The 15052-nt window shown below is 36.3% G+C and overlaps 1 protein-coding gene across 2 annotated transcripts in view; it reads left to right on the top strand.

The window, feature by feature from the left end:
• NAV3 (neuron navigator 3) overlaps positions 1 to 15052 on the top strand; it is a 268894-nt gene that overhangs the window by 161285 nt on the left and 92557 nt on the right. For both annotated transcript variants that reach the window (XM_062016086.1, XM_062016078.1), the window contains exons 11-12: positions 196 to 579; positions 3837 to 3956. In XM_062016086.1, the coding sequence (XP_061872070.1) occupies positions 196 to 579; positions 3837 to 3956 (504 nt within the window). The remainder of the gene's footprint in view (positions 1 to 195; positions 580 to 3836; positions 3957 to 15052) is intronic.

Genomic DNA, 15052 nt, shown 5'->3' with positions numbered 1-15052 from the left:
AAGCCTACAAAATTTATCTTAGGCTACTTTGTAAGCAGAAGTTATTCTATACACAAGGACATGTGTGCAGATGGAGAAGCACATGCACATCAAGAACTTTTAAAAAAAAAAATGCATTCTTCCAGCCTTTGCTTTTCCTTATTTCTCAGGAACAGAGAGAGCATAGTTCACTGACTTCTTCATTTTGTTTGGCAGCACATTGGAGACAACTTTTGACAGCACTGTGACAACTGAGGTGAATGGGAGAAGCATACCAAGCTTGACAAGCCGGTCCACCCCGGTGACCTGGAGGCTAGGGCAGGCCAGCCCTCGACTGCAGGCAGGAGATGCCCCATCCCTGGGCGCTGGTTATCCTCGCAGCAGCGCGGGTCGCTTCATACACACAGATCCTTCTCGGTTCATGTATACCACCCCACTTCGCCGGGCAGCTGTTTCTCGCCTCGGAAATATCTCGCAGATCGACATGAGTGAGAAGGGAAGTGGGGATTTGGACATGTCCTCTGAAGTTGATGTTGGTGGCTACATGAGTGATGGGGACATTCTTGGGAAAAGCCTCAGAACTGATGACATCAATAGTGGGTAAGTAACATTTTTTCCCCATTAGAACTAATACTTGATCGATAGGTTTAATAGGATTTTTCTAACTTCTGGCACACTTGTGTAATTTGCATTGTGGTAGCAACATAAAATTATATGTTTTAAAAACAAACAAAACAAAAAAAAGCCACTAAAGTACCAGTGTTGTTCTCAGCTGCCTTCAAATTCTGATGACTGCCATGAACTTTGATAAGAGCACAGCATGGATACTTCATATTACTTACTGGAATTTCTCAGTTATCTGAAAAAATATCATTTTGCACTGTTTCCATTGGGATGAGTGGGTCTTCTTTTGATATTTTTATGTTTTATTTGAGACAGTAGATATGCTATTTGATGCAGCTGATGAAAAGCAGTTGCTGACAGCACTGATTTTCTCTGTTTCCACTTTAGATATTTAGTGTAACATCTAGCATTGTCTTTGTTGAATTTTTTTCGACTGTGCATGTAGTCTGAGCTACAGGAATATCTTCTCACAAAAAAAAAAGATCAGTCATTCTTCTAGCATACCCAGAAGGAAGCATGATAACTATTTTTATTTTTGTTTGCTTAATCAATTATCATATCATGTATGTTTGACTCATACTTAAATTACCAGTAGTTCAGTGCTGTTATTGGCATCTCAAGGCTGCTTGGTGGCTGAGGTAACATTGATTTGAACAGAAGTGCCATAGAGTATGTGGCCATGTCACTCCACAATACTTCACTCTGTAAATTTAAGCCTCTTGCTCTCAATCTAATCTTTTAGTTTGAAGTATGGCCATGATTAGAGAATGGTGGCTGATGAAATGGCATATGATATGTTCCTAAGGGCAAATGTAAGTCTATGATCAAAGTTCTCTCTAAAGTAGTATCTTACCTCAAGCACCATACAAAGATAGAGTTCTAGAAAAAGCATAACTGTAAAGAAAACATGTTCCTATATCTCCCTGGTGAACTGTCTCAGTAATCTGTGAATGGTGCACTTGTCTACAGCATAGCATTAGTGATTGTCAAGTAGAATGCCATATTCATGTATGCTAGAATAAAGACATATGGAAGTTATATTACTTTAATATCTGAAGACTTTTTATCATAAAGAAAAGGCTGCCTTTGACAGATCCATGGGTTTATTTAAAAAAAAAAAAAGAAAGAAAAAAAAAGATAGGGGAATCCTTTGCAGTGCCTGATGAGTTGTATTAATTAGCTTATCATATTAGAACATAGTCATCTTGTGTGACTTCTCTTTGCATCTGTAATAAGGATGACTCAATAGACTCTTAAGTTGCAGTGTGCTCAGTTAACATTTTTAGGTGCGTTAAATGTTAAAAACAAGTTAATAAGCTCTGAAATTTCAGGATTCACTGAGGCATGTAAAGTCTTATCTCCTTTATGCCTCTTCCATTATCAGTTTAATTACTTTAAACATTTGGGGACAGGAATGCGGCAGTAATTAGAAATTAGTGCAGAAAGAGCCTGTTGCACTTGTCTCCTTTTAGGCCTTACATATACAGGAAATAAAATCCATATAGACTGGATTGCATTCAAACCACGGCTAAATTTAATATTCAGCTCCACAGCCTTGGAACCTACTTCATGATTCACTCCTAGCTAAATAATCTGGAAAAAAAAAAAAAGGAATCTAAATTTTGTCTTTAATAGAAAGACAAATCCAGTGTGTGACTGCTAATTTACCTTCAAAAACAAATGTGAAGTTACCTTCTGAAGATTCCAGATACCAAGGTTTCAGAAACCCCTTGCTGAAGTGGAGACTAAATCTTGTCAGTGTGTAAAATGCCTGAATTTGGTTAAAAATAAACAAGTCAACTCTTGTGTTTTAATGCACTTGAGGTTGCCTTCATCCAATTTGCCACCCAGGACATGATGCCATCTCAAATTGTAGCTGTCGCACAGGGCTACACTGAAGCAATTTCGGACTCAAAATTTGCACTATCTCACCCACTCTGGATCATGGGAATGGAGGCTGGAGCTTCCGGGGTTCTGCATGAGCCCTGTGGTCTCTGGGACAGTTGATTTCAATTACATCAGCTCCCAGAGGAGTCGTAGAGAAAGGCCAATAGAACATCTGGAGCTCTAGTGGTGTGTGTGTGCCTTGGCTTGTGCATGGGAGCCTGTGTAGAGTTATTAATGTTTGTGTACCTGGACACACGCTTCAACTGAAACATGGATTTGAGTGGCACCATTTCATGGCTCGAGGAAAACTTGTGTTAAAAGACTATTTGAATTGGGAGTGAGCTCCAGTAGATCATTTTAGCCATCATCCTATCATTGAGACTATGCTTATTTCAATAAGCCTGTAATTTTACTTTGAGTAGGTTTGCTGAGGTATACCAGATATTTTTTTGCTGCATATGTATACTTCTATGTGAAGCGCCATACATGTGCACAGTTCATCACAGGTAAATTTGTGAAAACTCTGTACTACACTAAAGTTACCAAAAAACAACAAGAGGGAAATGTAGAAAACAAAAGCCTAAGAGGGAAGACAGTTTAATGAAGGTCTTTTGAAAAAATAAGGCACAGGTCTTGAGAGTAAGACAGACTTACGGTCCTACTCATTTACAAGGACTAAGATCTCTCACAGAGATAACTAAACTGTAGGCAAGCAGTCCAGAAATTACTGCTGCTTGAAATTCAGAAAATTTTAATAGTTCTCTAGTGAGTAAGCTGCACTATACTCACTGTTTGATTCATTAGTCATTCATTATAATGTGAAGTGGTGGGAATCAAGCAAAAGAACACACATAGAAATGTGTTCTTAAATGTCATTGTAAGGGCATCTCTTTAATATCAGAATAATTGCATCCCAGCAGGGACTGTGGATTTGAGTTCTCAGTTTTTGTTCCCATTTAGGTGGATGCTACTGACTTTTTCACTTTTTTTTCTTTTTTTCTTTTTTTAAGAGGGCTTGTGGTTCTTACATTTGGTGCTGTTCTTTTACAAAACTGCACTGTTTAAAATGTACTTAAAATTTTTGAAGATAATAGAAGGCTTCAGCCTAAATATATTTTAGTAAAACTGGTTGGCTTGCAAGTCATCACAGAAAAAGGCAAATAATTCCAGAATATAGACATATCTGATCTCCCTGTTCTGGGTACACAAAGTGAGAATACTTAGTATAAGCCTAATCTAACAGAACATCCTGTACCTTAAACGTTTGAATTCCACTTAACTGTAGACTGAAACACGGTTGCCAGATGGCTCTATTTCCCACTGATTGGCCACACATTTATTTTCAGGTACATGACAGATGGAGGACTCAACCTATATACGAGAAGCCTGAACAGAATACCAGACCTAGCTACTTCTCGAGACGTCATTCAGAGAGGGATACATGACGTGACTGTGGATGCAGACAGGTAACAGGGCTTTGCTAAGTAAAAAGCAATCTGAACTTTGCAAATATTTGTCATCCTTCATACCTACTAACATACCACCATTCTGTTTGTAAGGAAATCGCAAGAGAAAACAAGCTTCTGAGGCTGCTATGTTTCTGAGCACACAATACACCAAATACTCCAACAAGTGGAGAAAAACCCATTATTTCTCACATGGGAAAGGGTCTTAATTGTTGAAGATGTCAGAAAAAATATTGAGAAGCCCGAGCCGTACTTACAATCTCGAATCTCTGAAAGAGGACATGACTTTTACTGGTTGCCTTGTCAATTGGTGGGCATAGAGAGAATATGCAGAATCTCTAGGCAGCAGCCAGCCTGCATGTGCCTGATAATGTGGTCCAGAACATGCAGCTGGAACTGGCTGGAACCAGAAATCTGGTGTTGTCCACCTAGTTTGTCCTCTGTAGGTGTCAGAAGGTGGCAGTACCCATGAGCAGTGAGAAGCGGGGTTATATCCCATTGACTATGCAGTGTGAAAAAAGAAACACTGTTCTTGCCTTTATGTGTGTATATATGGGCGTGAGCCTAAAGATGTGATCCCATTAGTATTTCTGCAGATCAGGCAAGTGTTTTCTTTTTCTTTTCCTTGAGCTTTAAGTGGATTCATATTGGTGGCTTATATCCATGTCTAAGAAATAAAAATTCATAATCCAACTTCTGCAGAACTTAGAGCTGTCAGCTCAGAGGTTTTGGTCAGACCATCATAGAGATAAGGAGCAGCTGTGAAATTTGGCACTCTTCAGTTTTAGGGGGTTGATTTTAGTCCCATCTTTAAAAAATCAAGTTTCCTTTAAGGAAAAAAATGAATTTAATCAGAAGGCAAAAGAGATTCACAGAGTGGCTCTGGTTTTACAAACCCAGCAAATTAGTTGCAGAAGTTCTTGGATATTAACATAGATACAATATAATTTTAACTTTTCACAGTTTTCTGGTGCAAATACGCCTGTGATGCTAGTCAGGGATAGTCTATATTGGTCAAACAATGTGTGTAATGCATCAGGAGAAAGAGGATTCATCTAGAAAACCAGTTACTTAAAAAAGAAGTTCACTTTAGCTGACATACTGGCACTTGTTGACCTTGCAGAAAAAGCTTATTTTAGATAGTAATTTAAATGAACACAGCTCAATTCTTTGGAACATGAGCATTGACGTGATGTAAAGACCAGAGAAAGAGTACGGTAGGCGTTTAAGAAAATAATTTGGATAGAACTCAAGCAGCAACAGAAGGAGAAAATGAGACATGAGATGTGGGCAGGAGGGCCTTTTGTGGAGCTCTATATGTGAGAATAAGAACCTTAAGCTCAAAGTAGGAGAGAGAGTGAAAAATTTAGAGGCTGGGAGTCACGTAATTTAAGACAGAAATTGTCACTTGCTCCCACCTTTTTTGTATGTCTTTTTTTCACCTAGGTGTGAAGTTATTAGAGTTCTTCCCACCATCCAATATTCACACCCACGTTTCAAGCCACGAACATTTTCCCTGAAAGAAAAGAGGTCCAAATTAGGAGACTTTAATTTTTTTCTTAGTATTCCTTGAACTCTAGATGCCACTCAAACACTTCATGATTTGATTCTTTTTTTTGGTTCACAGCACTATTTATTAATGTATATATGAATTTGTTTTATATAGTGCACAGGTACATACGTGTTTTGCACATGACACCACAGGGCAACTATCATCAGTTCTCAATTAACAAGACTATCCAGCACTTCCCAGCACATAAGTCTGGTTTGGTTTGGTTTGTTTATACAACTTTGTCAGACTCACTAAAACTGTTGTGCTAAAAACTACTCTGCTGTTTGTGAGTCTTTCTTCTCTGAGTCTATCACTTGCCAGGTTGAGAAGTAGTGACTTCAAATTTGTCAAGAGATTATTTTGGGTCTTGAGAGAAAAGTTGATCAATTTTATTGAAGATGCAAGGCTTTTAAAAACATGAAATTCATGTGTATTCAGGAAAGATTTATTTTATTTCAACAGCTAAAATCTCAATATCTTCTGTCTTCACTGTACATTTGCAAACTGCTTTTGACATAAGCAAACTACATCAACAAGCCCCACAGCCAATTGTCATGACTACTTTCCCTTACACAAAGAATGAGAGCTGAACTCCTGCACTCTTCTGGACCTTGTAAATAGGATTTCATGTAATATATTATAGACTGTCATATTATTAAAAATTCAATCATAATACAGAGGCATGTGGGATTTAAATTATGGCTATTCAGACAATTTTGTCATTTTCTGACCTTTCAGTGCTTCACTTTTACAACCTTAATTATGCTTTCTTGACCTTAATTCTTACCTTCTTGGGTTTTTTTTGTATATTAGTGTATACTATTCCTTGAAGCAGCAAAAAAGTGTTTAGGAAGTGTAAAAAATTAAATATTTTTCTGAGTTCTGATAGTAGCAAAACAAATACTTGCCAAAATGGGTCACAGAAGCACAGTATTAGTTACACACGAGTGTTTAAGCTAATCCTCAATAATATGTGTCACATTTATGATATGGAATCAGGTGGAAAAAGCAACACAAAGATTGCTGAGATTTGCTTTGTCTGGCAGGAGATTTTGATCCTTCACCACAGTATGAGTACCTGATATTTCATTTAATGTCATGTAGCCTTTTAGGTCTTATTTTTTTCTATGCTAAACAAAAAATAACAGGATTTGTGTCAAGGCTTCAAGATAAGTCTTGCCACAGGTATGATGAACTTCCATGAAAAAGGATTGTTCCCCTCTCTACCATCCCTGTAGATATGCGAAGGACATACACATTTTCTCTGTGGTATCATTAGTCTAAACCTTTTTCATAATTGGCATGATTTGCCCTGGCCTTTCTGTTGTAAAGGACTCTACTGGCATCTCTGTACAGGCAGAATATGAATTATATGCTGCAAATACCTGATTTACTTTAGTAGGCAGGAGAGAAGTTTAAATATTCTGCCCATCACTAGAGCCAGAACTTTTGCTGACAGCAACTCTATGTTCTTCATGAAAAATGAAATTGTATTTCCTCTGACAACCAAAATTACAGCATCTGCTTATATTTTAAAACTTTTTATTTTGTGAGCTGGCAGTACAATATTCTTCAGATAGGTGAGCTGATGGTATCTCTAAGGGTAATTCCGTTTCTGACAAATGTATACTTTGACATTGGTTCTCATTTCATGAATAAATCAGAAATAATTCATTGCAATTAAGGGCATGGTACAAGTATTAAAAGGCAATCACATCTCCAGTTTGTTTCTATTCTAAATTGATTTCAGATAGCACCTGCATCTCCAGTTCTTGCCAATAGGCAAAGGAGTGAAGGATCTCCACATGGAAACCTAGCCCATCCAAATAATAAATTGCTCTTCGAAGAACTTAATAAAAAAGTTAAATTCATGAGTGCAACATAAGGCAAGGCTTAAGTGCTGCTTGCATACTGCTCTGGAAAGCACATTGCTGTAGAAAGGAATACAACATATCTGCTTGTTCTAGGGAAAGAATTGTAATGGTTCAATGAAAAGCTGAAGAGACACTGACAACACTAGAATTCCTTGGTTGTACCATTCTTCTTTTGATTTTTTTTATCTGATTGGACTCTTATTTTGGTCTATAAATGCTGTTCCCTGCAACTTACCTTGCTTCATATACCATAAGAAATTAATTAGAGAGGACAATGGATTATCTGCAGTGGGTGTAACCTGAGATGTGGCTGAGAGAGTTCTCAGTGGTATGATATTACTTTTCATTTATTGTTCTGTCTTCCTCCTCTACACTCTGGCCTTCTGGGACTCTTAGAGGGGAGTATTTGAGGAACATTCTTGGAGTTCAAAACCATTTTCAGAGTAAGATAAGCCAAAAGATATCAGACGTAAGCACACAAAATTAATCATGTTCTTGGGAAAAATAAGGTTTATTGAAAAGTCAGTTGCAGTATTTCCAAACCACTCTGAGTTTTCCATAAGACAAGCCCTTTTACAAGGGAATACAGCTCCACTGAGTTTAACCATTGTCCTTCCACCCTCTCTACCTGTTGAATTTAGCGCACTATATGTCAACCTATGTCAACAGTTAACATAAATTGTGCAGCCTCTTTCCCCTCACGTCCTTTGAATGTACCATTCTTCCTTTTTTCACATTTTCTTCAAATGAATCCCAAAGCTTTAAAGGTCACTTATGCTGCTTAGTGGGCTTTTATTATGACCCGTTTCAGCTACTTTGTTGTTGCATTGAGTCTGAGCCCCTGATACATAGAGTTCTTATGTACAGGGAGTCTTTAAAATGCTTCACCATCTGTCACATGTGCAGAAGATTTGGCAGTTAGACTAGCTCAGGCTTGCCTGTTTGTTCTCAGCCAAACTCTAATCACCATAATATATTATTAATTATAATTACAATAAAATAATTCCAGATTTTGTCTGTAGTTTATTAACTAACTTCCTGCATGAATGAAGTCTTCTTCTAGTGTTTGTATGAGCAGATGAGCCTGGAGTTGGAATATTGTGATTTTGGAAAAGGAACTTTTCGAGAGTTCAGAGTGGTATTGAACTGTGAGTCCTGTTTCATAAGTCTAGTAGTATCAGGAAAGACTGAGAGACATCATGAGCAGTAACTTAAAATTTGAATAGGATACAATGCCAGTTCTCACACTGTGAAGTTTTGGCAGCACATTGAAACTGCTGATGCTGTTGGGAATTTAACCCTTTGCAATATTGTTCAATGGAAAAGAATGCTTCATGTTTTGCCCTTCTATCCATGTCTGTTTCAGCCTTGTATTAATACTGTGCTTTCTGCCACGTGTCTCTGCAGTTTAGTATTGATATGATCACTGGTCTGCCGTGTTGCAACTATTACTTCTTCAATTTGGTGCTTCTGATAGCAGAGCAGGATTTACAATGGACAGTTAAAGTATTGAACTATTTGCTGTGTGCCTTCTACCCTTTATTCTGTCTCCCAACTTTTCATCTGTGTCCAACTCTGGGTCCCACTTTCTATGGCAATAATACAAATATTAATCCCATAGATATGAAATAATAAATAAGAAAACACAAAATAGATATACTTACTTCTATCTGTCTAAGTCTTTCTTGAGCAAAACTGAGTTTTGCTGCAAATCTACTGCGCAATGTAGGGAGGCTTCCTATATGATTGCATCTGCCTTCACTACTAGATGTGTCTGGGATTATTGTTCTGTGCACAAACTAAAAAAGTCATCATGGTTCATACAGTTATGTAATCTGTTATAATTTTCCTGGCTACGATTTTACAGTACGAGTAGGTTCTTAGGATACTGAAATAATCATAAATATTTATATCTCCCTGTTTTCACAGTTATCACTCAAATATCTCCAGAAACCATAATTAAAGAATCTCTCTTGTAAAGCAATTTAAATTTTAAACTGTTTTTACTGTTGTTGCTCTCTCCTATACTTTTAATCTTCCATAATTTCTTTTCACAGCTGTTGCCGTTACCATTTTCCACCATTTACTTTTATTAGTCTCAAATGATCCTGCATTTTCATAATCTCTAGTGTAAATCTTTCCTCATTTTGGCATCTGCTAGGTTATCAAGACAGTTACTAGTTAGAAGTATGTATTTCAATGTGTATTTCAGGTTTTATTGTTTCTGCAAAGTACAGATGCTAAATTTAAGTACCTAAAGCATAAATATGTCTGAATCCATGCATGAAGAGTGAAATAATTGTGTGAAAAGGAGCACTTCTTTTCTTTTTGATTCATTATGTTTGTAAGTATTCAAGTTCCTTTAAGGATGAATACTTTATTTTCAAATCATAATGAGAAGTAACATTTTCATTAACATGATTTTGTACAGTATTAATTTAGAAAGAACAGTATTTGAAATGAGTGTAACTTTGTTTCTCATCATGCTTTAAAAAGTCAGGATTTGGACAATATAACATAAGCAGAGCAAGTGGACTTTGATCTAGTTTTGTGAGGTTGCCTTCTTCCTTAGTTGCTTTAAATATCCATAGAAATTGCTTACAGAACCACAAACCAAAACATGGAAACATTTAACAGCTGTGTGCTTTTAGGATCAGATATTTAATATCGATGATATAAACAAACTGCATTGTTGGCATACTGTCATTAGTACATTAAACTGTCATGAACCTGCAACATCATGTCTTCAGACACATTTCTTTGCACCCAACTTACATAAAGAAATGACATTCATAAAATGCAAGAGTAGTGCGTGGCAGATGTTTAATACACAAAAGAGCTGCAAGTGAGCATGTGAAATGAATGGAAAAGTTTTCATATATTTTAATTTTTGTCAAGTGGCAGAAAGAGGGACAATATCAACTAGATTCCATTTGTAAGAAAAAAGAATTAATGGAAATAATTTTTTAAACTTGTGCAAGGAGTGGAAGTGAATTACATTCTCATGCAATGCAAAATGAACTGAGCATATAGTTTGCTGTAGAGTCATTAAACCAAAGACTGGCTCTTTGCAGCTGACACACTTAATATTCTCACAAATGTACTTTTTCAAAGTGGATATGTGGAGCTAAGTACTAATGTCGTGCAGTCTATTTGCATTCTTTATTCCTGCTTATCTCAAAGTTTGGTTTTGATACTCTAAAATTATCTGAAGTGAGGATGGACTTTATCATATGTTAACAGATTGCTAATTCTTCCGTTCAGGAAAAGTGCAGATGGTTTATTTCAGTTGTAATCTACTCCTGAAGAGACTGACAACGTATTTTAAGAAAAACTACCTAAGACTCAGTTTACAGTTTCAGCAGCAGCAGCATTTTGGTTCACTATTGTACTTTGTTGTAGTCATTAAAGACTAATGATCTGTTTCCTTTGTGTTAGATAAAAATATGAAAAGCAAGATTTAAATCATTACCCAAAATAAACCCAATCTCAGATATAAAATTCAAGAACTTAAATGTCCTGTGTGACTCATATTTGAGTCCTGAAGTCAAGAAACATATGAAGTTCCTTTAAAATGTCTTGATTAGTTTGGTGACTGGAGGAAATAATGTTGTAATTCTATTCTCCTGCATGCTTATTAAAATAAAATATTGCAATAAAATAGATGTAATTTAGATTACACTTCTAATATTAATAAATACGCTATGTTTTAGAATATAAAAAGACTGAGTATAAAAATTGTGATTTTGTTAATTTAGTATTAGAAAGGTGGCAGCTTGTGATCACTGTTGTCTTCTTTTCTAAATTGTATCAGAGAGACCTACTTCCTTGTGGAGTAAAATATTCTCCTTTCTTACTTAAGTCACTTATTAAAGAAGTGTTTTTTATAATACCTAATTACCAGATTGAGCTAGTTCATGGTATATATGCAGCGTGCTTAGCAAACAAGATAAATGAATTATAAGAGTGTTCCAGTTAACATTTCCATAGAAAGTAATTCATTGATAACACTATAAAACTTTTTTGCTTTGGATTTGTTATGTGTAAGTTTACTTTAAGAAACATTTGTCAGCTTCAAAGGTCCTCTAAAATGATGAGAAACATGAAGAAAATAGAGCCACAACATGGTGCACATTTCATACCCAAGAGAGCTAATGAGAAAGGGGTTAAATGATCAGCTCTGACAGCTGCTTGCTCTTGTTTTGTACACCTGCTCTTCCTCCTAGTTGGCAAGTGGACAAGATAGGTAGGAGAAAGGAAGGACAAATTTAAATTAAGCTTAACGTCTTAGGGATGCAAGTGCATGTTTGCTATTTGAGAGCTGCTTACAGTGCAAAAGAGGAAAAATGCAAAACTTTAACCTTTCCCCTTGCAACGTGGTGCTCTGAGAGCAAAACAGTACTGTTAAGGTCCTGGGGCTGCAGGAAAGCAGTAACGTTCAATGCATTTTGGATTGGCAATTGTATTGCAAGGTGATTTCATCATTAGTGGCTAAAAAGGATAGCCAGAATCTAGCCTAAAGCTGGCCATGGGTTACCTATGATCAGATAAAATTGAAAGAAGGATATATCTAAAGCTGTGCAGGTTAAAAAAAAAGGGGGAACCTTTTATTTTCTAGACAAAAATAAATGGACTTTCAACCTTGTAGGCTGGCTAAAGACAGTGTTTAAAAGGAAAGAGCATAAAGGGAAAGATGGGAAGCATATAGCGTGGCAGAAAAACTGCCAGCCAGTGCAGAGAATACACCTCTCTGCAGGAAGTTTGCTGTGGAGCACAACATGTGCTAACCTTTTTCTTTGAAAAAAAAAAAAAATCTGTTTGCTTGTATCAACATTTTACTTATAAATCTTAACTATGTCACATCTGAGTCTTCTTTTGATGGAGAGAAAATGATCCTCCCTCTTCAGTCTGTTCTCCGAGTACAGTTTTGGAGGCTCCCTGCCGCTCCTGAGCCCCTTGTGACTACCTCAGCTCTTCACAGGGAAATGTTTTTTGCAGCAGTGTATTCAGTTTGTTTTCTTTTGAAGTTACAGCACTAATCTCATCTGTATCTAATTGTTAAAATATTAAATCTTCAAAGGTTTCCTTTGTAAACAAAAGATTGTCATAACAATTTAAGCAGGATCAGATGTGTAAACTTAAAGGAGTAGAAGCCTCAATGCATTTTACAGAAGAAGCATTTTACGAAAGGATGGAGTATACTTATAATTCAGACTTGCTTAGTGGATTAAATAATCTGAAATACATTATTTGAATGAAATTTTAAAAATGCCTTTGCCTAATTAAAGTTTACCTGAACAAATAAGCTTTAAATCTCTTACCGGCTTTACTTTCTAATGTGCTAAACTTTCGTCTACATTTTGGATGCATTATGCTCTAGATCTATTTCATACTGTAGAACGAAATGTAAAATGGCTGCTAACTGCTCTGCTGTGTAGGTAAATTCAGGAAAGGGGAAAAAAAAAATTGCTTTACTGCAGTTTAAAGGCATGTCCAGTGTTGGAAATAATTGCATTGCCCTGGAAAATCCAATAGCTGACAGAACTGGTATTTGTCATTCCTCAAAGTGTTTTATCTTGAAATAAATCTTATATATAAGCTAGAGTCTTTTATGTTATAATATCCATCGATTTTTGATCAGACATTCAGTATACTGACTTAAAAGTGAAATTAAGACATGAACTAGTTTCTGGAAAAGGAATTAGAGAGACAGAAAACAGTAAGCTATGTATTACATATCTCCTGACTTTTCATCAAGGAACAGGTTAATATTGATAGTCAGTGCCTAAAATATGAAAATCTGTTGATTCAAACTGGAAATTTGCACACAATTTTAGTACTGAGATTGTCAACTTCCAGAGCAAGACATGAGGAATGAAAGTAGTCTGTATTTAACTTCACTTTTTAAAATCAAGCCTAGATCTTTCTGCAAGATATTGTCAGATTAAAATACTAAAGTAGAAACAATTTAATGAGTGATCTGGTGTGACTGGAGGACGTGTATTACTTTATGAGAGGCAAGTGATCAATAAAGGTGTGTAATCTTCATGACTCATGAACTACCGCCTGAAGGCTCTCGTCTCATTCTGTTGGTTGGACCAGGAACATAGCTGTACAGCAAGTGTTTGGTCTATGCTAAGATGAACCATGACTGTTTTGACTTTTTAAACAACTTCAGAGGTGCTGGGATGGCTTGAGGTTTGGGTTTTTTTCATTTTAAATCAAAAGAATTCTAGTGGAGCACTGAAGTGGAAAGACAAGCCTCTGTATAGTTATATCAACCACAGCATATGACATACTATCATCCAGGAATAGTCCATTAGTGGAAGGAGTTACTTTCCAAGGGGTTTTAGAGAGGCTCCATTTTAGGGAAACCAGTTTCTGTACAGCAAAGCTATTGAAATAGAAATCAGCATGTTTCTTTAAAGTATTTTTCTTTTTCCTCTTTGAGTTAAAATCCTTCCCCTACATGAAAAGAATTCCCTCAGTGTACCATGTATGACCCGAATCTTCTGATGCGTCAAAAGTGACTGAATTGGCTCTATTTTACCTTTGTTTGGGTTAGAAAGAAATTCGTACATGTTTCTTTCTCTTTAATAATTTAAATTAATGATATTGGCAATACTTTTGAGAAATGGTTGAATATAAAATGGCTAAAGCTAAATACGATGGAAAATCATGTAAGGAAAATATTTTTCTTGTATTAAAATATGTTGACAACAATAATTTAGAACTTTCAAAATAAATTATGAAAGTTAATTTCCTAACTAGATTTTTGACAGCTTTCCCTAAACAGATATTTCTCATAAAATTACCATATTTTCTTTTGGAATGATTCTGTTGGATAGGCAATTGTGAGGCATTTTAAGAAGACTGAGCTTGTGTGTATTAGTGTTATTCCAGTGCCACTGTGTTGCTCAGTAGTGGTAAGTAAGTCTCAAGAACTCCCAACTCAATTTCTGCGGATTTCCAGTGTGGGCAGTAAGAACAGCCTACATCACAGAAAATCTATGATAGATGGTTTATTAATGTTGGATAGCTGCTTTGGTGATATTTTGTCAGATTCTTAGACCTGCTGCAGGTATTTGGTACAACACAACACAAAGGCAATAAATACTGAAGGTGGCTGGTCAGCAATACTACGTGAAGTATTGGTCCTCAGTCTGTACAGGATTTGACTAGCACTTAGGCAAGGAGCTATAACTATTTCCTTGACAGGAGTTCCATTTCTTTCACCAGCCATGCCTCTGATACAAGTGGGAACTGAACAATGCAATATTTTTTTGTCTTAAAGGTGCAAGCATCTTCTCCACACCTCACTCTAAAAACATTATCTGTTGTTCTTTCTTCATAAAAGCAGCAGTGAAACCCAAATGCTGCATTCATTTCACTAAATATTGAATTACCAAAGGAATAAGGTCTTTGAGCTTCTCTTTCAAGAAGACGGCTGTGCATTTCTGGATTCCTAGTTGTGGCCTTGCCATAGGTAATTATTTAGGATGCCAAATTGCTGTCAACACTTCAACTTTATAGAATTAAAGACGAAAACCAATATATTCTTTCTTTCTTCAGTAGATCACAGGTTTTGAAATAAATTTCTATCTTGATCATTTATCTTAAGCACCATTAACAGTTGGTCACCAGCTACAGCTTCTTCCTTCTAACTAAAG

Source organism: Colius striatus, chromosome 1 (genome assembly GCF_028858725.1).
Source record: "Colius striatus isolate bColStr4 chromosome 1, bColStr4.1.hap1, whole genome shotgun sequence".
Lineage (NCBI taxonomy): Eukaryota > Metazoa > Chordata > Aves > Coliiformes > Coliidae > Colius > Colius striatus.
The sequence above is the reverse complement of the archived record's forward strand: the minus strand, read 5'-3'. Positions and strand labels throughout refer to the sequence as shown.